At 35.8% G+C, this 26,414-nt stretch overlaps 1 protein-coding gene across 20 annotated transcripts in view; it reads right to left on the bottom strand.

Annotated features, from left to right (window-relative positions):
• The window catches only part of RIMS2 (regulating synaptic membrane exocytosis 2), a gene marked incomplete at both ends in the record, with an annotated part of 602,684 nt that overhangs the window by 468,633 nt on the left and 107,637 nt on the right, over positions 1-26,414 (bottom strand). For all 20 annotated transcript variants that reach the window (XM_081266168.1, XM_081266157.1, XM_081266187.1 and 17 more), the window contains one exon: positions 8,901-9,111. In XM_081266168.1, coding sequence (XP_081122294.1) covers positions 8,901-9,111 — 211 coding nt within the window. The remainder of the gene's footprint in view (positions 1-8,900; positions 9,112-26,414) is intronic.

Raw genomic sequence — 26,414 nt, 5'->3', positions numbered from 1 at the left:
TCCCCTTGGTTGACTACCATCATTTTAGCCGTAGTTGGGCCCCTAGTCCTTCTCCTGATTGGGATTACTGAAGGACCCTTCCTCTTAAAAACCCTCCTAAACCATATACAAAATAATGTAGGTGAGGTCTGACCATAAGTCAGACCAATATGGTCCCTTAGACACAGAAGGATGGAAAAGAAACTGAGGCCTAATGATGTGCAAGACTGACATCAAACCTACTAAAACCAGTGGGGAATGTGATAGTAAAAGCAAATGTGACTCCATTTTGTTTTGTGACTCCATTCTGTAAAACAACCATGCCAACTACAAGGGTCATGACTGGGGCAAAATGTTATTTTCCTTTTGCTACAGAAACCTTTAAGAACACAGAACTACCTAATGGGGCATTGTTTCTGTAACTAGGGTAACGGGGCTCTGTTTCTGTAACTGGGGTGATTGGGCTAACTGTGATTGGTTAGGCTTTCTGTAACTGGGGTGATTGGACTAACTGTAATTAGTTAGGCTTCCCGCTGCTTGACTGCACTCTTCCGCTTCTGTAACCTGGCTTGCTTGCATTGGCTAGACCCCCAAACATCCCTTTTGAGGTTTTCAGGCTTATAAGGAGCGCCCTGGCAATTGTTTGGGACTGATCAGGGGAACAGCTTTATGTTCTGGTCAGTCGCCACTAGCTTTAACTATAACACCTTTATACTTGACTCAAACTTTATTTTGCTTCCTTTCACAATACTAATATGCATTAAGAATTATAAAATATCCTAGTTCTGCAAGTTAAACTTTTTTTTAAATCATTAAATTATCTTGCACCATTGGAAAGGTCAACATCAGTAAACAGAAATAATTATTCCTTCCTTTTAAATTCCACAACTATTTTATATATTTTATTATATTTTATATATTTTATTTTTTTTATTCACACAGTCTAGGTTATTCAGCCTAGAGGCATGAAAGTGAGAATCTATCTGATATGATATTTGCTTAATGATGACCCTGTAAAATTCTGATGAGCTTGTCTGTTTATCCATTCCTCAAATTCCTATGAACACAGTTTTCTAAAATAGTGGTACCCTCAACACCTCCATGTTATACAAATGTAAAAAGGAATAAAAAATGAAGCTTAATTCTAATACATTCTATTTATAATAACTTCTAATAATAATCAATAAATAATTACCTAAATGGTAGAAATAACTGTCTACATGAATATAATTTTCAGGTATGTCAAGAATTATACAAGTAATGTAATGTGAATTATAAAATCATAAAATATTAAATCAAGAAGAGACTTTAGAAATTATTTAGATCAATGACTTCATTTTACAGATTATAGAAGCACTATGAGATAAAATGACAGGTCAAATAAATAGGTAAAACCAGGGCAAAAACAGACTTTGGTTCTCTTGATTTTTTTAACTTATGCCACCCTCTCCCTGGAGAATTTTCAATTCTTTCTGAGATACTAGTATGTAGTGATATTACAAAGTCCAAAACAAATTCATACACAATATTTCTTGCCATTAATTTATGGAAATTGATGTCATATTGTACTAGCACAGTGTCTATAAACTTGCACATAATCACAGTGGCATGTAATTTTTTAAAAAGAAGTACCTGGAGGATTACAAAAACATTCTCATCATTATTGGATTTCTCAATGCATAGTTTAATTACTAGTCATTAAAATCACTTGTATAAATGATATTAATGATTTGCTTATACAATAACATCAGTATTATCAATCCATTCCTACTGATATATTGAACACATGTATTTCAATATATTTTAAAGGACCTGAGTTTCACTTTCATAAATTTTATAAAGTTTTAATTTATTGTGCTTCAAATCTGACAACTAAAGTGACAAAATTTCATGTCACATTTTAAGTTCTTATTTAATTTTAACAATTCTGAAAAATACACATCATTATATTTAATCAAGCAAATAGTAACTAAGCAGAGAGGATTTTGTTTTTCCTACCAAAAGATAAAAGAAATGAAAAGTTGAAGTTACTACACTTGAAACTTAAAATAATCCCACTGGACTTGGGAGGCTAAGGCAGGAGGATCATTGTTCAAGACCAATCTTAGCAATTTAGGGAAACTCTCAAAAACTGAGTGAAACCCTGCCTCAAAATAACAAAAGTACTGGAGGTATAGCTCACTGGTAAAGCGTCCCTTGTTTCAGTCTCCAGGAAAAAATAATAATAATAATCCTCATTGTAAATTACCTTTAATGTCTTTTCAATAACACCATTCAATGATTACAAAATAATTTCTTCCTTAAAAATTATTTTTTAATTTGATTAAATATATAGTATGTATTTATTAATGGGGTATCATCTTAAAAGATAATAAATGCTTGAAGATTTTATAAAATCTTGTTGTACTGGTCCAACATTTCATTTATTCTCTGTGTATCCTTAATGTACTTAAGAAATATAAATAATTGTTAAGGATGGCTCCATATGGAAAAGTCTCAAAATAAAAGGCTATTTTATCATCTTAGGGGATTACAAAAAGAATTTTCAACAGCTTCATAATTAGGTTAATCTATAGAATACTTGTATTTTCAGTTTTCTACCTCATAAGAATATTTTGAGCCATTTGTGGTGGTTCACAACTGTAATCCCAGTTACTTCGGAGGCTGAAACAGGAGGATTGCAAGTTCAAGGCCTGTCTCAACAACCTAGCAAGTCCCTGTCTCAAAATAGAAATAAAAAATAAAAGACTGGGGATACAGCTCAGTAATATAGCATACCTGCATTAAATCCCCAGTATCACAAAGAAAAAAAGAAGAAATGAAAGAATGGTCTGACCGAATTTCACTGAGCTAATCCTTCAGGAATAAGATAAATCAAAGATTTATTTAGCACCTGTTGACAGCAAAAGCCATCTCCTATGATATAAGGCCTCATACTCACGATGATCAAATCTGAAAAAAGAAATTTAACTGAATAGTCTTTTCACTTAGAATACTCTTTACATGTTCCATTCAAAGAAACATTCCTCTATATAAATAAGCTCTATGACAGGTCTATTAACTGAATGAAAATGTAGAAAAACTAAAAGAAATACAGGGCTGTCTTTCTTCATCTAAAATCTAGATTACTTTTTATTATCTTTTACTCTCCTGAAAGTTCCTTGGATATAAGAAAAATATGAGAAAAGTAGTAAACCTCTCACTCCTTTCTTCCACAACAAACCATCCCCATCAGACTAATCTAAAACACTAGAAGAGACTTCTAGTTGATCACAGAATAATCTATTTTCAGGAATATTCCAGATTGTCACTGTATTTAATTTACTGACTAAAATTTTACTCTGCATGAAGGGCTTATACATTGAAAACCAAGAAATATACTTTCAAGAACTTAAGTCATTAGGGATTTCTGTTTCTGGTCTAAAAAGGGTAACAAGGACCATATTTCTCCTGCTGCCTGAAACAAACAAACCACAAACATATTTAAATATATAGAAGAATTTTGTTAAGCTACATCACAGTTATAACAAAGTGCAGTGAGAGTCGAAAGATGGGAAACAAGATAAGCTCTACAATCACTACTTTGAAAGGCTTTCCAGGCAACAGGGCTATAAGAAGGAGCTTAAGTGGAACCTGCAAACAAAGTTGAAGAGAAAAATCTGAGAGACCAGAGAGACCATCATAGCTAGATTTCATAGGAAAGGCTACCAGAGAAGACAGAGAAAGGATATACAGACAGAACCAAAGAGACCCATAAAGGGCCCCATCAAGCATTCAGTTGAGTAATGATCAGTGAACAAGCATGTAAGGGAATATTCAAGGGAATAAAAGATAAAGGGAAAAAAATGTCTGAAAGGAACTAAGAGATGAGCAGATATTCCCACAACCAAAAACCAAACAAAATCATAATTGGTGGGACACGGGCTAAAGTACTCAGAAAAATTTTTCTTCATTCCAAGAGAATAATTAGTGATAAACTTGGCACTACTCCAGAGCCACCTAAAACACTATAAATGCAAAATGCAAAAGTATCACACTGTTTCCATATAACTGAACTGTATCACAAAAAAAAAAAAGCTTAAAGAATAATAGGAATACAAAAATAGCCAACATCCAACAGGTAAAACTTAACAGTGCCTGACATCACCTAAGATACTAGACATTCAGAGTCAGGAGAACACATACCATAATGAGAATAATCAATCAAATCCAAGCCAGAATAGACAGAGATGTTAGAATTAGCAAAGCAGAACATCAAAACATGACTGTATTTCATACATTCAAAAAATTAAGAACATGGAAGTTACCAAAGAGAGAGAAAGTCTCAAATTGAAATTCTAGACACAAAAAGTATATCTGAGATGAAAAAATACACTGAATGGTATAAACAGCAGATTTGATGTTTAACAATAAAGATTAGTAAACTTGAAGGCATGGTAACAAAAAGTATACAAAATGAAACCTAGGAAGAACAAATTTCGATTTAATGAAAATAATATAAGAGATCTGTATGGCAACTTCAAGCAGCCTAACATATTGGTAAAGGAATCCCTGAAGGAAAAGAGAAAGAGAAGGAATCAGTAAAAGTACTTGAAGAAATAATGCCAATACATCCCCAAACTCAATGAAAAGTCATAAACTCACAAAAAGCTCAAAAAAAAGATACCAAAAAATGTGAAGAAAAAAACACTTAGAAACATCATAATAAATTGCATATAACTTGTGATAAAATAAAATTTTAAAAGCAGCAATAGAAACAAACATTATGCAATACACACACACACACACACACACATATATATTTATATATCATCATTGTTGTTGGAATCAGTGAAAGGGAAAGGCAGTGAAGTAATACCTTTAAAATACCAAAAGAAAAAACTGTCAACCTAGAATTCTATATCCAACATAAAAAAAAAAAAACCTTTGGAAAAATAAAGACAAAATTTTCTGCATAAAAAATGTTTAAAATATTAACCAGAACACTTTCATTAAAAGGAAAACTGAATGAATTTCCTTTGAGCAGATAAAATATGAGGCTACATAAAAATTTAGAAAAGCACTACATATGGTAATTACATGAATAAGTGTACAGTTTATACCTTTTTTAAATATTTTTTTAGTTGTAGTTGGACACAATACCTTTATTTTTATGTGGTGCTGAGGATCGAACCCAGTGCCTCTCATGTGCTAAGCAAGCACTCTACTACTAAGCCACAACCCTAACCCTACAGTTTAAATTCTTATTATTTAAAACCCCTCAAAGATAAGCTTTTTAAGCAAAATAAATAACAATACACTGTGGGGTTTATAAAACCGGTAAAAGTACAATATGACACCAATAACACAGACTCTAAAGAGAAAAAATTGGAAGTACACTATTGTAAGCTTCTTAATACCATACTTGAAATAGTATAATATCAGTTGAAGGTTTACCATTATAATTTAAATCTCTATACTACAAATCCTGTAGCAATTAATAAAAGACAGAGTTATAGCTATGAAGTCAATAAAGTAGAAAAAAATAGAGTCATAAAAAATACTTGAGTAATCAAAAAGAACAATGAAAAAATAAAACGAAAAATAAAGACCAGATGAGACAAAGAGAAAACAAAAACCAAGATAATGTAATCAAACCAAATCTCGTCAATAATCACATACAATGTAAATTGTCAAAACATCCACCTAAAAGCCAGATTGTCGGGTTGAATAATATAGTAAGACCTAACTATATTACGCCCATAAAAAAAGTACTTTAAGGGGCTAGGATTGTGGCTCAGCAGTAGAGCGCTCATCTAACACGTGCAAGACTCTGGGTTCCATCCTCAGCACCATATAAAAATAAATAAAATTAAGGTAGTGTGTCCAATAACAACTAAAATATATTTTAAAAGATAAAAAAGTACTTTAAATATAAAGATACAAATAAGATTTAAGTTAAAGAGTAGAAATATATATGCATGTTAATACCACCCAATATAAAGTTGAAGAAGCTGGGGCTGAGGATATAGCTCAGTTGGTAGAGTGCTTGCTTGCATTCATAGGGCTCTGAGTTCAATCCCCAACACCACAAAAAAAAGTGGATTTTTTTATTAAGATTGGGCAAAATGGATTTCAAAGGCAAAGAATATTACCAGGAAAAGAGAAGACCACTTAATAATGATAAAGGGATCAATTAAATAAAAGGTATGCAAAGTATGTTCTGGTACTACAAAATAATCTATAGAAACCTCCCAACATTTGAAAATTAAATAGCATACTTCTATAAACTCAAGGGATCAAAGAAGAATATATATATTTATATTTATTTTAACAGAGTGAAATAATAAGACAACATATTCATGGGAATTTGGTGGATGTCAATAAAGCAGTAGCACCTAGGGAAAATTTCCAGCATATGACCTATATGTTAAAAAAGAAACAATATATCAAAACAATATCTCAAAGCAATATCTCAAAATAATATCTCCCCTTCCACCTTAAGAAACTAGAAAATTAAAATCAAAGTAAGCAGAAATAAAAGAAAATAATAATTATCAAAAGAAAAATCAACAATAGAGAAAAATCAATGGAACCAAAAGGTGATATTTTGAGAAAGTCAACAAAATTAACAAAAAAAAACTAGCTAGACTGAATAGGGGGAAAAAAAGAGAAAATATACAAATTACCAATATTAAGAAATATAGATGTGATATTACTACAGATTCTATGACATTAAAAGAAAAATAATGGAATACTACAAATAATTTTATACCAATAAATTTGACAACTTATGAGGAAATGGACAAATTCCTTGAGAGACATTGTTATGCAAACTCATTCAAGAAAAAAATGAGTAACACTATATTAAGGAATTAAAACTATACCCCTTTTTAACAAATAAAACTGCATGTCCAGATGGCTTTACTGGTGAAATACTACCAACCAATGAAAAATGAAATAATACAATTTTTACACAAACTCTCCTAAAACATGGAAGATAATACTTCCAACTCATTCCAATAGGCCAGCATTAAACTAATTTCAAAACCAAAGAAAAATCCTGAAACAAAAGAAAAATACAGATAATATGCCTAATGAACATAGAAGCAAAAATTCACAACAAATTTTTTTCTAATCAAACTCATTAATATAGAAAATGGATAGTCTATCATGACCAAATAGGGTTTCTCACAGAAATAGAGTTGGGTTAACATTCAAAAATCAGTCAATGTAAGCTTCATCATATTCAAAAAGAAAGGAAAAAATATAAGCTTAATCTCAATAGATGGAGAAAAAGCTTTGATTATTTAAAAACCAAAACTCTCAGCAAATTGGTCTAGTTGCCATCTATGAAAATACAGCTAACATTAGACCTGACAGTGAGACTGAATACTTTCCCCCTATAATTGAGAACAACACCAGGAGCCTCGTCAGTGAAGCCCACCTATAGTCCCAGGGACTCTGGAGGCTGAGACAGGAGGATCATGAGTTCAATGCCAGCCTTAGCAATTTAGCAAGGCCCTAAGCAACTCAGCAAGACCTTTTCTCTAAATGAAATACAAAAAAGGCCTGGGGCTCATTGGTTAAGCATTCCTGGATTCAATCCCTGGTAACCCTCCCCCTGCCAAAAAAAAAAAAAAAAAAAAAAATGTTGTCTACTTTCACCATTTCTATGCAAAATAATAATGGAGTTTCTAGCCAATGCACTACTTAGAAGAGGGGGAAAAAAACTTAATCAAGTAAGCCAAAGGGAAAAGGTTAGGAGAAGTACATGATTAGTTCTGGATGAAACAGCACATTGATAAAGGGCACAATGAGAAAATGAAGAAATGAAATTACAGCAGAGAATAATTTCCCACAATTATGTCCAAGTAATATATATGAAGATATCAGTTTCCCATTTAAAAACTACCTAAGTAAATAGTTAGGTGATAAGATACTAGTGAGGATATAAAGGCAAATCTAAAAAACTTACTGTAATGAACATTTTTAAATATTGTTTTTTCTAATTTCAACGAAATATTCTTTGGATAGCATTAACATATTCCCTAATGTAGAGAGGTAAACTACAAACATCTTGTATAAGTATAAAAAGCTTTAATATTTCTTCTTTAAATTCTAGTTTCCATAATCATAGTCTAATTTTTTCTATTAATGTTAAAAAAGCAACAAAAGAGCATGTAGCTTCAAAAGCTATAAAATTATGAAAAGAATCTCAAAGGCTCCTTTCAAAAGGAAAGGAAACAGACCAAGGAAGAACTGTTTTACAAGGTTTGTAAAACTGTCATCTGCAGAGAGTTAACTACCTGAACTAAAACAGTCCCAAGTATTATAAATATACTTGTCTCTCTTTGGGATGGACCATTGTGTTAGTAGAAAACCTACTGTCAAAAAAAGTTGGCATTTTTGTGCTTTCCCCTATTCAAAATAAGGCAATGTGTTGCATATCCGAGGAATGGGTTACGTGTATTAATAATAAACTCCTCAAAATGTTTAGTTACAGAATATTATGATTCAATAAAATTTGATAGCTCTTTATCTTTGTAAAAAAAAAACAACTATGTGTAGCAATGGAGAAACTATATTAAAATTCTGTCATTGATCAATTGCATGCTTTAAGAATACAATTTAGTTTCTCGGGGTCTGAGTTTTCTGCACCAGAAAAATAAAGGAGTGAGGCCAAATCATCTCTTAAATTGTCTTCATTGTCTTTGAAAGCCTGAGATCATAAATTTCTAACAAAATCAAAAGCTAGCTGACACAAAACAATGACACAAATATATTTAAAATTCAGTGAAAAATTAAAGAAACTTTATCTAAAATGAGGACACCATAAGTATCTTGTTCTTTGGTTAATCACAGTAGTAATTTCTGTTTTCATTTTTTTGATTCACAATAAGCTTAACTATAAGAGAACTGTCATGTTTTCATTTCTGTACCTTGTTTGAGCGTAATGACACTCGACCTCCACAACGAGCACAGAACTTTGTTTGGCAATATGAACAGTTATGGCCACATCCATCAGCAAATTTCGTTTTGTGGCAGATACCACAAGTTGGGGCATCACCCTTCTGTTCTTGCTGTTGCTGTGATTCTTCTCCCATCTTCTTAACTTGCTCCTTATACATTTCAAACTGCTGATGAAGTTTTCTGCAGAGAAAACAGACAAGAAAAAAAAACTGGTTTCCCTTATGGTCTCATAAAAAGAAATTATATATATATATAATTTCATAATTAAAACTACATAGAATGAAAATAAAAATTTAATTTTATGCTTACAGAATAACATCTTGCATGGCACACTACTGTAAAAAATGTTACAATTAGTTCTACTTTCTGTTATTCATATTAATTTAAAAACCAATTAATACATGTTTATGCAGGTGTTTCTTTTAATAAGAACTCTAAAATTTCTACTTACCATTTGCAATATTTTTCAATCGTATACTTTAAAATAATTATAATGTTTTTCTTCAACAGTATACCTTTAAAAATATAGGAAGCTAATTGGACATACATAGTGAAGCCAAAATATATAAACTTCAAATAAATAAAACACTATCTAAATTGGTATAATCCAAAGAATCCAAACAGAGGGGACACCACTTAGTTGTTAAAAATAAGTAAAATTGTAATAGCCTAACAAAGGGGATTGTACAAATAAAAGTTAACTTTTCACTATAAAAATAAAAGGGTCAAAAAGATGTCTAGAAATGCATATTATTTACTCAAATTAGAAATAGTTATAAAACTTTTCTCTTCCATTGTCTCTATAATGAAAATTTTTTTAATATTTACAAAACTATAATTAGGGCTAGGGTTGTGGCTCAATGGTAGAGTACTCAACTAGCAAGCCTGAGGCACTGTGTTCGATCGTTAGCACCACATAAATATTTTTAAAAAGAAAAAAAAAAGATATTGTGTCCACATAAAACTAAAAAATAAATATTTTTAAAAAATGGATCACTGCTGCCATCCCAAGGTCACCTGGAAGTCTTCTTTCTGGGTGCTGCTGCCCTTGCAGCTATAACCACTTGCTGCTGCCACAGGAGACACCACTGCCCTCGATGCACCTGACACCGACAGAGCTTTTGACACCCCGCCCCTGCCCATGATCATCTAGTGATGCTGCCCCTACAGCAGCCACCACTGCAGCTGCCACTGCTACTGATCCTTGGCCTGCTACCAACAACCACCACCACTACCACTGCTATCATAGCCTAGAGGACTGCTGCAGGGGAGACTCCAGGGTTGGTTCCACATGGCTGCACCCACTGGGACACCAGCCAGGTCCTGAGGTTTACCACCACAAGAGCCACTGTCTGAGGACTCCAGTGGAGACCTGTAGGTCCATTGTGGGGGTGCCTGTGAGTTTAGAGGTGTCTGGGGTCTTCCTACTGGGAGTGCTGGTGGCCCTTGCCTTCCTCCTGCATCTCAAGGTTGCTCTTTCTCAAGAGTGTATTCCTGGTTGTCTCTCTGCAAGTAGGAGCAGCATTGAGATCTTGGGACTACAGGTGACCAAGCCTGAGGTATCTGAAGCCCTGATCTGTGAGATAATTACACAGTCTGTGAGGGCTGATCTGGATCTGGTGATCCCAAGAGACAAGAGAGACAGGGCTGAGAAACTGTTGAACACTGATAGAGATGGATTGGCTTTCCATAATTCACTAATAACTCCACCATATTTGGAACAGGGTGCTTTTTATGCATCACTGTGTGGAGGACACTGATATATCAATGGTGTTTTGCATTTTTTTTATCTTGCATTTCTTTTTTTCTTTTTTTTAATTTGTTTTAATTAGTTACACATGACAGTACAATGATCTTGACATATCATACATTTGAATCAGATGGGATATAATTTCTCATTTTTCTGAGTATACAGGTTGCAGAATTACATTGGTCATGCAGTCACATATGATGTTTTGCATTTTTGTTGTATTCTTATGTCTTTAATTTTTTTCTCTTTGTTCATATCATTCCTCTCTCATCTGTTTTCTTGGATTTTCTTTCCAAATTTTCTGCAACCAACAGCCAATCTCTGTCGACACCTCTTCCACTCTTCTTGTGAATTTTTGCTTCTAGCTTCTTTCTTCCTCCCTCATGAATATCACATACTATACTACCTCTGGTATCTTATTCACCATTTGAAATTGTAAACTGTTTTAACAAATTTTCTCTTTATATTATAGATAGTTTGGTTTAGTGTGAGAAAGCAGTAGATGCCTTAGTGCGAACCATTAGGTTTAAGACTATATATTTTTACACTGGGTGCTATTGACACCATTAAAGGCAAGGTGCTAGAAACCTTCAGGGACATTATAGGACTATAGGATAGAATTTGTGCTGCCTTAGATCCATACTTTTAGATGGGAAAATACATGAACAACATGAAAGAACAAGGGAATAAAGCACCCCAAACAAACCAAGATGTTTCAACATCAGAAACCACTGATAACACAGTAGAATAAATGTCCAAGAAGGAGTTCAGAATGTACATAGTTCAATGGATTTATGAAGTAAAGGACAATAAAGGACTGTAATCAAAGAAAAAGTACAGAAAGGGAAAGATCACTTCAATAAGGAGTTAGAGATCGTGAAGGGGAAAAAAAAGCAGAAATCCTCAAAATGAAGCAATCAGTAAACCAAATTATAAATTCAATAGAAAGCATCACCAACAGACAAAACAACTGAACCTCAGACAATGAAGACAAAATATATAATATTGAAAGTAGAGTTCACCATGCAGAGAAGATGGTAAGAAACCATGCACAGAACATCCAAGAATTATGGGATAACATGAAAAAAACAAATTTAAGAAGTATCAGAATAGATGAAACAGAAATACAAACCAAAGGAATGCACAATCTTTTCAATGATACAATTGCAGAAATGTTCCCAAACCTAAAGAATGAAATAGAAAATTAAATACAAGAGGCTTACAGGACCCCAAATGTATAAAATTACAGCAGACCCACACCAAGACACATTATAATGAGAATGAATAACACAAAGAAAAAATATAAAATCATAAAGGCTATGAGAGGAAAAAAAATCAAATTATGTATAGGGGGAAAACAATTCAGATCTCAATTGATTTCTCAACCCAGACCCTCAAAGCTAGGAGGTCCTGGAATAATAAATTTCAAGCAGTGAAAGAAAACAGATGCCAACCAAAAAATTTTAAATACAGTAAAATTAAGTTTCATATATCAAGATGAAATTAAAACCTTCCATGATAAAAAAAAAATTAAAAGAATTCACAACTAAAAAGCCTACACTACAAAACATTCTCAACAAAATATTCCATGAGGATGAAGTGGGGGAAAAAAAAAAGAGAGAAACCAGCAAAGGGAGAAAATACACTAAAGAAAAGTTCAACCAAATGAGAAACTGAGACAAATCAAAAACCAGAAATAAGTCGAAATGACAGGGAAAACAAATCACATCTCAAGAATAACCTTGAATGTTAACAGCCTAAACTCATCAATCAAAAGACATAGATTGCTAAAAAGCTTCTTCTCAGCAAAAGAAACAATCGTTGAGGTAAATAGAGAGCCAACAGAATGGGAGCAAATTTTTACCCCATGCACATCAGATAGAGCACTAATCTCTAGGATATATAAAGAACTCAAAAATATTAACACCAAAAAACAAAAACAAAAACAAATAACCCAATCAATAAATGGGCCAAGGAACTGAACAGACACTTCTCAGAAGAGGATATATAATTAATCAACAAATATATCTCTTGCAATTAGAGAAATGCAAATCAAAACAACTCTAAGATTTCATCTCACTCCAGTCAGAATGGCAGCTATTAAGAATACAAACAGCCCGGCAGAGAAGCTGAATGGGTAATCAGCAGTGGATTGTAAGTACCTGAGGCAAAGAAAGCTCAGTACACCCCGCCCATTTTTTTTTTTTTTTAATATTGTCTATACAGGGAGAGTTAGTGGATTGAAATTGTTGGCTGGGCTGTGGTTTCGGGGCCGAAAATCCACTCCGCGGGAGCCGCCATTTGCTTTCTGCATGCTGTCTTAATGGCCCTGTCTACACGGTCCAGCTGCCGCATCTAGAGACTGGAACTGGGCTGCGTGCCGAGCCCTGTCCTCCGAAGGCTGGACCACGGCCTCAAGCGCCTCGGTCGCCTGTTCCCTGCTGCACCTTGGGGCAGAGCCTGCTCTGGGGTCGTTCGGCACCCCCCTGCAAGGGGACCCGTGCTCCGGGGCTGGAGAGGCGCGGCGGCAGCCGCTTGGGCCCTGGATGCTAGGCACCGGGCCGAGGAACAACGGAGGCCGCGGCGGCGCTGCTAAGGTCACGGACAAGCGCGGCGCTGCTAAGGTCACGGACAAGCGCGGCGCCCAAGAGCGTGGCCCAGAGGTGGAGGAGACGGCAGCAGGGTTTTAGTTCTAGAAAACTGGACTGGAAACAGAAGCAGCAGTTTGTATAACCCCAAGATCTTGCTTATGCCAGGAAACTGTGAGGGTAACATGAATATCATTGAGGAGGTCTAACATGGCGGCAGGCGCGGAGAGATCAAGTCTCTGACCTCTTCAACTGCGCGGGCATAGGGAGCTGTAAATTATCTAAAGCCTATTTGCTCAGGATCACTAGGCAATGCTGAGCTGACGTGGAGCTAGGGCGTACACTTTGGGCCCCTCAGAAAACACACACTGAGCACGAATCTACTGCATTTAAGTCCCGGATTGCCTGCTTCTCGTGACTCAGCACTAACGATCCCACTGAAATAACTAGTCGGCCCACCTGATCTCACAGAGGTAAAAGCCAACTGAGCACCATAGCCAGACCCAGGGAATCAGGAGTGACGTGGGACTAGCGGCACAGAACCCCCGGCTATCGCTCCCACCAGGGCTGACAACAGAGGTCCCTTGCACCAGCTACCAGGGGAGTTGCTAGCTGAGGGCAAACAAATTCTCTGAGGGTCCTCAGCCCCAAGCCCTACAAACTTAGGGTCCGAGGGAGGCAAACAGAAAGGGTGTGCCCAGGCATCCATGAAAACAGGGCTCCCAGGAGCAGCAGACCCGGCGTGTAGCCAGTAATGTGGTAAGCGTCACAGGTGAGTGGGGCCTGGATTGAGGAACCACAAGAGAAGGAACTAGGCACTCAGGACTGGAGACCCGCACAGTCTGGGAAGAAGAGCTGAGGCACAGTGATTGGTTCCCACCTATCAAGAGGAGAAGCCTGGCCCAGTGGACATAGCTCCACCTACTGGAAGAGAAGTTAATCGAGCTCTATGACTGCATTTATTATTATTTTTTTTTAAGGATTATTATTAGTATTTTTTTTTACTTTTTTTTTATTCTCACTTTTTGTAGTTGATGTTGTTGTTGTTCTTTAACTTTCTTATTAATGGTTTCAATTTTTTTTAATTCTTTTTATTCTATTATTATTACTATTATTTTTTAAACTTCAATTTCCATTTTTTATTATCATTATAATTTTTTTGTTTGTTTTAAATTTTTATTTTTTCGTTTTTTCTTTCTTTCTTTTCACTTTTTTTCTTTTGTCTTTTCATTTCTTTTCAATTTTCTTATTCCCCCTCTCTTGAATTCCACCTGCCTACACTCACTCTCTTTAGTGACTTCTTCCCTTCCCTTCTAATACCTCTCCTCCCAAGCATCAAATAAATTTATAAGAGTAAACAGTAACCCAGGAGTCAAACAGAACAAGAAGTATCATGAGCATAAAAAAGCAAGGAAGAAAAGGAGTACAAACAATGAAAGACAGCCTAAATATTCAGGAGGACCTGGAGTCATCAGAAAAATGGCCATATAAAGAAGTCAAGGAACACCTTAGACAGATGGAAAGGAACCTTAAAGATCACATTGAAAATGAATTACATAAACAGATAAAAGAAGAAGTTAAACATCTTTATCAGGAGATAGAGATTATAAAAAAAATCAAACAATAATTCTAGAAATGAAGGAAACGATAAACCAAATTAAAAACTCAATCGAGAGTATCACCAAAAGAGTGGAGCAAGTAGAAGCCAGAACGTCAGATAATGAAGACAAAATATATCATCTTGAAAAGAGTCTAGCCAACTCAGATAGGCTGGTAAAAAAATCACGAGAAAAACATCCAAGAGATTTGGGATAACTTAAAAAAAACCAAACTTACGAGTCATCGGGATAGAGGAAGGCACAGAGATTCATGCCAAGGGAATGAGTAACTTGCTGAAGGAAATAATTACAGAAAACTTTCCAGAAATAAAAAAGGAAACAGATATACAAATTGTAGATGCATACAGGACACCGAGCACACAAAATCACAGTAGACCAACGCCAAGACACATTGTTATGAAGCTATCCAATATACAGAACAAAGAGAAAATATTAAAAGCTACAAGAGAAAAGAGGCAGATTACATTTAGGGGTAAACCAATAAGGTTGACAACGGATTTTTCATCACAGACGCTGAAAGCGAGAAGATCCTGGAACAACGTATTTCAAACACTGAAAGACAATGGATGCCAACCAAGAATTCTGTATCCAGCAAAATTAAGCTTCAGATACGACAACAAAATAAAAATCTTTCATGATAAACAAAAGCTAAAAGAATTTGTAGCCAGAAAACCAGCACTGCAAAGCGTCTTGAGCAAAACTCTACAAGAGGAAGAAATGGAAAACAATAACCAAAACCATCAGCGGGAAGTGCCTCGGTAAAGACAGAGGACGGGGGGAAAGCTAATCATGGAGAAACAAACTAAATTAGGGAAAAAAAAAGAGATAAATAATCAAACATGGCAGGAAGTACAAACCATATATCAATAGTAACTCTAAACGTTAATGGCTTAAACTCTCCAATAAAGCGACATAGGCTGGTAACATGGATTAAAAAAACAAATCCAACAATATGCTGCCTCCAGGAGACACATCTGATTGGAAAAGACATACACAGGCTCAAGGTAAAAGGTTGGGAAAAAATATACCAAGCACACGGTCCTCGTAAGCAAGCAGGGGTGGCCATTCTCATATTGAATAAAATTGACTTCAAGACTAAGTTAATCAAAAGGGATAAGGAAGGACATTATATACTGTTAAAAGGAACCATTCACCAACAAGACATAACAATTATCAATATTTATGCACCAAATAATGGCGCAGCGACGTTCATAAAACAAACTCTCCTCAAGTTCAAGAATCAAATAGACCACAACACAATAATCATGGGTGACTTCAACACACCTCTCTCACCATTGGACAGATCCTCCAAACAAATGTTGAATAAAGAAACTATTGACCTCAATATCACAATCAATAACCTAGACTTAACTGACATATATAGAATATATCAACCATCATCAAGTGGATATACTTTTTTCTCAGCAGCACATGGAACCTTCTCAAAAATAGATCATATATTATGCCATAGGGCAACCCTCAGTAAATATAAAGGGGTTGAGATAATACCATGCACTTTATCAGATCATAATGGAATGAAACTGGAAATCAATGATAAAAGAAGGAAGGAAAAATCCTACATCACATGGACAATGAACAATACGTTACTGAATGATCAATGGGTTACAGAAGACATAAAGGAGGAAATCAAAAAATTCTTAGAGATAAATGAAAATACAGACACAACATATCGGAATCTATGGGACACAATGAAAGCAGTTTTAAGAGGGAAATTCATTGCCTGGAGGTCATTCCTCAAAAAAAGGAAAAACCAACAAATAAATGAGCTCACACTTCATCTCAAAGCCCTAGAAAAGGAAGAGCAACACAATAGCAAATGTAGCAGAAGGCAAGAATTAATTAAAATCAGAGCAGAAATCAATGAAATTGAAACAAAAGAAACTATTGAAAAAAATTAACAAAACAAAAAGTTGGTTCTTTGAAAAAATAAATAAGATCAACAGACCCCTAGCCATACTAACGAAGAGAAGAAGAGAGAGAACTCAAATTACAAACATACGGGATGAAAAAGGTAATATTACAACAGACGCTTCAGAAATACAGAAAACAATTAGAAATTATTTTGAAAACCTATATTCCAATAAAATAGAAGAAAGTGAAGACATCGATAAATTCCTTAAGTCATATGATTTGCCCAGACTGAGTCAGGAGGAAATTCACAACTTAAACAGACCAATATCAATAGATGAAATAGAAGAAGCAATCAAAAGACTACCAACCAAGAAAAGCCCAGGACCGGATGGGTATACAGCGGAGTTCTACAAAACCTTTAAAGAAGAATTAATACCAATACTTTTCAAGTTATTTCAGGAAATAGAAAAAGAGGGAGCTCTTCCAAATTCATTCTATGAGGCCAACATCACCCTGATTCCGAAACCAGACAAAGACACCTCAAAGAAAGAAAACTACAGACCAATATCTCTAATGAACCTAGATGCAAAAATCCTCAATAAAATTCTGGCGAATCGGATACAAAGGCACATCAAAAAAATTGTGCACCATGATCAAGTAGGATTCATCCCTGGGATGCAAGGATGGTTCAATATACGGAAATCAATAAATGTTATTCACCACATCAATAGACTTAAAGATAAGAACCATATGATCATCTCGATAGACGCAGAAAAAGCATTTGACAAAGTACAGCATCCCTTTATGTTCAAAACATTAGAAAAACTAGGGATAACAGGAACTTACCTCAACATTGTAAAAGCTATCTATGCCAAGCCTCAGGCTAGCATCATTCTGAATGGAGAAAAATTGAAGGCATTCCCTCTAAAATCTGGAACAAGACAGGGATGCCCCCTATCACCACTTCTATTCAATATAGTTCTCGAAACACTGGCCAGAGCAATTAGACAGACGAAAGAAATTAAAGGCATAAAAATAGGAAAAGAAGAACTTAAATTATCACTATTTGCGGATGACATGATTCTATACCTAGAAGACCCAAAAGGGTCTACAAAAAAACTACTAGAACTAATAAATGAATTCAGCAAAGTGGCAGGATATAAAATCAACACGCATAAATCAAAGGCATTTCTGTATATCAGCGACAAAACTTCTGAAACGGAAATGAGGAAAAACACTCCATTCACAATATCCTCAAAAAAAATAAAATACTTGGGAATCAATCTAACAAAAGAGGTGAAAGACCTATACAATGAAAACTACAGAACCCTAAAGAAAGAAACAGAAGAGGATCTTAGAAGATGGAAAAATATACCTTTTTCATGGATAGGCAGAACTAACATCATCAAAATGGCGATACTACCAAAAGTTCTCTATAGGTTTAATGCAATGCCAATCAAAATCCCAATGGCATTTCTTGTAGAAATAGAGAAAGCAATCATGAAATTCATATGGAAAAATAAAAGACCCAGAATAGCAAAAACAATTCTAAGCAGGAAGTGTGAATCAGGTGGTATAGCGATACCAGATTTCAAACTATATTACAGAGCAATAGTAATAAAAACAGCATGGTACTGGTACCAGAACAGGCGGGTGGACCAATGGTACAGAATAGAGGACACAGAGACTAATCCACAAAGCTACAACTATCTTATATTTGATAAAGGAGCTAAAAACATGCAATAGAGAAAGGATAGCATCTTCAACAAATGGTGTTGGGAAAACTGGAAATCCATATGCAACAAAATGAAACTGAATCCCCTCCTCTCGCCATGCACAAAAGTCAACTCAAAGTGGATAAAGGAGCTAGATATCAAATCAGAGACTCTCTGTCTGATAGAAGAAAAAGTTGGCTCCGATCTACAGATTGTGGGGACGGGCTCAAAATTCCTTAATAGGACACCCATAGCACAAGAGTTAATAACAAGAATCAACAAATGAGACTTACTTAAACTAAAAAGTTTTTTCTCAGCAAGAGAAACAATAAGAGGGGTAAATAAGGAGCCTACATCCTGGGAACAAATTTTTACTCCTCACACTTCAGATAGAGCCCTAATATCCAGAGTATACAAAGAACTCAAAAAATTAGACAATAAGAAAACAAACAACCCAATCAACAAATGGGACAAGGACATGAACAAACACTTCACAGAGGAGGACATACAATCAATCAACAAGTACATGAAAAAATGCTCACCATCTCTAGCAGTCAAGGAAATGCAAATCAAAACCACCCTAAAATACCACCTCACCCCAGTAAGAGTGGCAGCCATGATGAAGTCAAACAACAACAAGTGCTGGCGAGGATGTGGGGAAAAGGGTACTCTTGTACACTGCTGGTGGGACTGCAAACGGGTGCGGCCAATTTGGAAAGCGGTATGGAGATTCCTGGGAAAGCTGGGAATGGAACCACCATTTGACCCAGCTATTGCCCTTCTTGGACTATTTCCTGAAGACCTTAAAAGAGCACACTACAGGGATACTGCCACAACGATGTTCATAGCAGCACAATTCACAATTGCTAGACTGTGGAATCATCCCAGATGCCCTTCAATAGATGAATGGATAAAAAAAAATGTGGCATTTATACACCATGGAATATTACGCAGCACTAAAAAATGACAAAATCACGGAATTTGCAGGGAAATGGATGGCACTAGAGCAGATTATGCTTAGTGAAGCTAGCCAATCCCTAAAAAACAAATACCAAATGTCTTCTTTGATATAATGAGAGCAACTAAGAACAGAACAGGGAGGAAGAGCAGGAAGAAAGATTAACATTAAACAGAGACATGAGGCGGGAGGGAAAGGGAGAAAAAAAGGGAAATCACATGGAAATGGAGGGAGACCCTCATTGTTATACAAAACTACATATAAGAGTTTATGAGGGGAATGAGATAACAAACATGGAGGGAAATGAATTACAGTAGATGGGGTAGAGAGAGAAGATGGGAGGGGAGGGGAGGGGGGATAGTAGAGGTTAGGAAAGGTAGCAGAATACAACAGTCACTAATATGGCAGTATGTAAAAATGTGATGTGTAACCGATGTGATTCTGCAATCTGTATTTGGGGTAAAAATGGGAGTTCATAACCCACTAGATTCTAATGTATGAAATATGATTGGTCAAGAGCTTTGTAATGTTGTGAACATCCAATAAAAAAAAATTTAAAAAAAAGAATACAAACAAAAATAAGTGTTGGCAAGGATGTGGGGGAAAGGGCACACTCATACATTGGCTGGTGGAACTGAAAATTAGTTCTGCCAATATGTAAAGCAGTATGGAGATTCCTTGGAAAACTGGAAATGGAACCACCATTTGAATCAGCTATCTCACTCCTTGATCTACACACAAAAGACTTAAAAATAGCATACTACAGGGACATAGCCACATCAATGTTTATAGCAGCACAATTTACAATAGCCAAACTGTGGAACCAACCTAGATGCCCTTCAGTAGATGAATGGATAAAGAAAATGTGGTATATAAACACAATGGAATATTACTCAGCATCAAAAGAGAATAAAATCATAGCATTTGCAGGTAAATGGATGAAGTTGGAGAATATAATGCTAGTGAAGTAAGCCAATCCCCCAAAACCAAATGCCAAATGTTTTCTCTGATATAAGGATGTTGATTCATAATGGGAATTGGGGGGGGGGGCAACTCTGCTGTCATATATAACAAATTAGAATAAATTTTAGAAATAAATTTTAAAAACTGCAAAATTTTAAAAATAAGACAGACGAAAAAGGGTTAGTAAACAATAAGAACAGAAGATCCAAGAGTTAACCTATATATGAAATTGGAGTCCCAGAGAAAAAAAAAGAAAACAATAGAAGAAATATCTGAAGGAATAATAGCCAAGGATTTTCCAAAACTAATGAAAATAATACCAAATTAGATATAAGAACTCAGAGAATTCTCTGTAGAACAAATATCAAGTAGACACACACACATACACAATGCAGGACACTTCATAGTCAAACTGCCAAAAAAAGAGAAAATGTTGAAAGCAGCTAGAGAAAATACAAATTATGTACAGAAAACCAACAGTAAGATTACAGATTACTCCTTAGAAACCATGCAAGCTACAAGATTTCAAAGTGATGTCTATAAAGCATTGGCAGGAGACGGGTTAAAAAAAAAAGGCTAACCCAGGATCCTATACACATTAAAATTATACTTCAAAGTGATGACATAATAAGAACTTTTAAGAAAAATATGGGCTGAAAGAATTCACTGGTATTTCCTCCATTACAAAGAACTTAAATTTGTGTGTGTGTGTGTGTGTGTGTGCGTGTGTGTGTGTGTGTAAAACTGGACATGGACATAGAAATAAATGCTTATGTTAACAATAAAAGGGTACGTAGAACAGTTTTTCATTAGTTGTGTTACCCCTCCCCCATGCCCAGGCAGCACAGCATGGAAAGAGATTCTCTCCACTTGAGGAAAGGAAAGGAAAGTGGGCACGTCACTTTACCTCAAACCCCAACACTAAGCCCACCCCAAGAAAACACAGTGCCAGGTAGGGTCTGTGGTTCCAGACTCTAAGTCAGTACCCACAGATTGAGTCAACAGACCTGCACAAACACCAGCAGGATCTAACAGCCTCAGACCCTAGGCCTGTCCCGCAGACTTAGTCTCTGGACCCACCTGATAGTCAGTCTGACCCAAGAAGCCCCAGCTTCTGACCTGCCCCAGCACCAGGTCAGCTCCAAAGACTAGGGATCAAGGCTGGCCCCCAAAGTCCCAAACTCTAAGGTAGTACCCACAGACTAAGCTTCCAAGCCCACCTCAGTGACAGAACAGATCCCACAGCCTCAGACTTTACCACTCCAACAGACTTGTCTCTAAGTCTGGCCAGACTGACACCAACTGCTGTAGGCTTCCGACAGCCCAAACACCAGGGTGGCCTCTATAACCCCAGGATTCAGGACAAATCTAGCACCAGGCCAGCTCATGCAGCCCTAATCAACAGTTTAACAATTCTTTGATCCAGTCTCCAGGCCAGCCTCTATGGGTATAGGCCTCAAACTTGCCCAGGACCAGACTAGCATCTTCAGCTCCAGACAAGTATTTGCAGATTAAGCCCCTAAGCCCACTCTAGCACCAGTAAGACTCTGGTAGCCCAGGGCTCTAGGCCTGCCAGGCACACTAGGTCTCCAGCCAACACGAACACCAGGCCAACTCAAGCAGCCCCAACCTCTGAATTGGCCACAGGAACCCATATCTTCGGGCTTACCCAAGCAGAAGACCAGCCCCGCCAGACTTAGGCCCAAGGTCCTCTCCAACCTGGACCAGGACAGGATCTGCAATCCCAGGTACCAGGTAAGTATCAACAGTAGGCCCACACAGGTGAAGACTATAGGCAGGTCTCTACATTGAATTCAGACCCACCCAGCACCAGACTAAGCCCTGCAGCCCCAGGTCAAATTCCACCCTAGGTTTTAGAACAGTCTGGAGCCAGGTATTCCAAGACTTCAGCCCACCACAGTGCTTCCCGCATCTCTTTCATGGTTACAGAGACAGTTTTCTCTTGAAAATTTTCCCTAGCTGCAGTGACTCTGTCTCTGCCCTAAGGATGACAGGTAGACTGCTGGGAATACATTAGGTCACTACAAGTTCACAGGGTAGAGATTTTACTGCTGTGCTAAACCCAGCCAAGAGATAGCACACCTTGCTCCACACCAATTAAATTAGCTCAAATTTCAATGAAACTTTAATTAAAAAAAAAATCAGAAGAGACAAAAAAATCCCAAACTAACAACCAGATACTAAGTATGAATAGCTGGAAGGGGGGGAGTTTAAAAGTCCCATAAATGGACTTTCATTCCCACAACAAAAACAAAGAATTAACAAAAAGGCTGTGGACACGACAATAATGAAGGGTGATCATATAGATCACTCTAGAACACTTTTTAAGGCTGTGCCTTAAAAAGACCCACAAATTAGAGTGGAAGAGAACTCATACCCACAGGTGGATAAAATACAACACAGGAATACAAAAAAAAAAAATACAGAATAACAAGGTAACACTATGTCTTCTAAAGTTCACAATTCACCAGCAAATGACTCCAAAGATATTTAAATTAATGAAACACCAGACAAAGAATCCTAGATAATTATTATAAAAATGATGAATGAATTTCAAGAGAACAGAAAAAAACAACTGAACAAATTAAGAAAGTCAGTACAGGATATGAATGAGGAATTCAGTAAGGAGATATTGAAAAAGAACCAAATAGAAATCTTAGAAATGAAAGAGAAAATAAATAATATGTTCTGTTGAAAGTGTCACAAATAAAGTAGACTATGCTGAAGTCAGAATCTCAGAACTGGAAGAAAAAGTGGCTGCCCTTGAACATGCAGACAGTATTAATGAGCTAAGCATAGGGCACACACCTATAATCCCAGTGACTCAAGAGACTAAAACCAAAGGATTACAAATTCAAGGTCATTTAGTGAGATGCTGATCAACTTAGTGATACCCTGTCTCAAAATAAAAAATAAGATGGGCATAGTGATGCATGCCTGTAATCCCAACTACTTGGGAGGCTGAGGCAGGAAGATCATTAGTTCAAACCCAGCCTCAGCAACTTATCAAGGCCCTACACAACTCAGCAAGACCCTGTCTCTAATAAAATTAAAAAAAAAAAAAAACCTGGGGGTGTGGCTCACCCTGCGTTCAACACCTGGTACAAAATAAATAAACAAATAAAATGGGCTGGTGACCTAGCTCAGCAGCATTAGGTTCAAACCCCAAAGCCCCCCAAAAAACAAGTAAACATGATTAGAATATGCAAGAACTCTGGGACAACATTAAGACACCAAATTTTTGAATCAAATAGTGTTGAGATGCAGGCTAATGGCATAGATAATCACTTCTGGGAAATAATAACAGAAAATTTTCCAAACCTTGAGAATAATGTGGACATCCAGATACAGGACATATCGAAATATGGGACATATTCAGAACCCCAAATAGACAAGATCAAAAAAGAACCTCCCCATAAGGCAATATAATTAAAATGCCTAACACAAAGAATAAGGGCAGAATTTTAAAAGCCTCAAGAGAAAAGCATCAAATCACAGAAAGCCAATCAGCATTACTTCTAATTTCTCACCACACATTCTAAAAGCCAGCAAGGCTTGGAATGATATGTTCCAAATCTCAAAGAAGATAACTGTCAACCAAGATTGCTGTATCTAGCAAAGCTATTCCTCAGAATCAAAGGAAAAAAAATTCCAAGATAAGCAGAAACTAAAAGAATTCATGACTAGTTAAGCTGGCACTACACAAAATACTTAAAGAAATACTACACAAAGAAGATATCAAAAACACTTCCCAGAGCTCACAGACAAATCTCATTTAAAGAGCAGCTAAACAAATTAGAAACAGGACCTAATTAAACATTAGAATAAATCCAAATGGAAAAGAAAACATTTATCCATAATAACATTGAATGTACATTGTCTCAACTCTCCAATTAAAAGACTTAAACTGGCAAAAAGAATTAAAAAACAAGATCCAACCATATGTCATTTACAAAAGACTCACCTTATATACAAAGTCAGCCACAGGCTGAAAGTAAAAGGATAGAAATTGATATATCATGCAAATGAAACCCGGAAAAAAAAAAAGAGCAAGAGTAGCTACTCTTATATCAAAGCAGAGTTCAAGCCAAAATTAATCAGAAGTGACAAAGAAAGTCACTTCATTCTAGTAAAGGAAACAATTCAACCAGACGATATAATAATAATAAATACTTACATCCAAAATGTATAATGCACCTAATTACATGAAACTGACACTACTTGAATTAAAGAGTCAGACAGACCCCAGTACAATAATACTGGATGATTTCAACACACCCCTCTCACCAAAAGATAAGTCACCTACACATAAATTCAGTAAAGATTCTTTGGGCCTAAAAAATATACATTAAATAGACTTAACAGACATCTATAAAATATTTCATTCTACAGCCAAATACACTTCCTTCTGAGCTGTTCATGAAACCTTCTCTAAATCAGACCATATTTTATGCCACAAAGCAACTTGTAGCAAACAAAACACACAAACACACAATGATATAATTTCTTGCCTCTTACCTGATCATACTAGAATGAAATTAGAAATCAACACCAAAAAAAACCTACAAAACTACATAAACACATGGAGATTGAACAACATACATTTGAATGATGAATGGGTGATAAAAGAAATAAGGAGAGAACTTTAAAAATTCTTAAAATCAAATGATGATAGTGATACGACATACTAGAACCTCTGGAACACTTTGAAGGTGGTTCTAAGAAAATTTATTTTATAACCCCAGAGGCATGGGAGGCTGAAGCGGGAGGATCACAAATTCAAAGCCAGCCTCAGCAATTTAGCAAGGACCTAAGCGATTTAGTGAAACCCTGCCCAAAATTTAAATAAATAAATAAATCAATCAAAGGGCTGAAAATATGGCTCAGTAGTTAAGCACCCCTAGCTTCAATCTTCTCCCAGAAAAAAGAAGAGTGGGGAGTGAAGAGCAGGAAGAGAAGGAAAAGAAGAATGTTTGTAACAATGAGTGCCTACATAAGAAAATCAAGAAGATCCCAAATAAACTACTAATGATGTATCTCAAGGACCTTGAAAAATCAGAACAAACCAACTTCAAAACCAGATAGAAGGAAATAATTCAGATCACAGTCAAAATAAATGAAATAGAAAATTTTTTTAAAAATACAAAGTATCAATGAAACAGAGTTGGTTCTTCAAAAAGATAAACAAGATTGACACAGCCTTCACAAAACTAACCAAAAGAGAGAAGACCCAAAATAATAAAAATTAGAAATGAAAAGGAAAAAATCACCACAGACATCACAGAATCCAGATGATCATTAGGGACTATTTTTGAAAACTTAAACATCAATAAATTGGGAGAGTACAATACATATAACCTGCCAAAGCTGAATCAAGAGAACATTAAAAACTTAGACAAATGACTAACAGTGAGAGATGAGCAGTTTAAAAAGCCTTTCGACAAAGAAAACCCTGGACCAGAAGGATTCTCAACTGAATTCTACCAGAACTCTACAGAAAAACTAATGTCAATGCTTCTCCAATTATTCTATGGAATACAAAGGGATGGAACACTTCCAAATTCATTCTATGAAGCCAATATCACACTCATATCAAAATCAGAAAGAATACATCAAAGAACGAAAGCTACAGACCAAAATCCCTAATGAACTTAGATGCAAAAATCTTTAATAAAATATTAGCAAATTGTATTCAACAATGTATTAAGAAAATTGTACATCGTGATCAAGTTGGTTTTATCCTAAGGATGCAAGTTTGGCTCAACCTATAGAAATCAATAAACATAATTCATCACATCAATAGACTTAAAGACCTAGTTTACAGGCGAAATATACTGTATTAGTTAATTGGAGAACTCAATATCATTAAGGTTACAATTATCTTCAAATTGATCTATTAATCCAATGCCATAACCAATCAAAATCCCAGCATGATTTTTTATAGAAATTGACCTGCCAATCCTAAAATTTATGTGAAAAAGCAAAAGTCAAAAAATA

The sequence above is a fragment of the Spermophilus citellus genome (genome assembly GCF_964194105.1).
Source record: "Spermophilus citellus genome assembly, chromosome: 14".
Classification (NCBI taxonomy): domain Eukaryota; kingdom Metazoa; phylum Chordata; class Mammalia; order Rodentia; family Sciuridae; genus Spermophilus; species Spermophilus citellus.
Note: the sequence above shows the minus strand (reverse complement) of the source record. Positions and strands in the feature narration are given on the sequence as shown.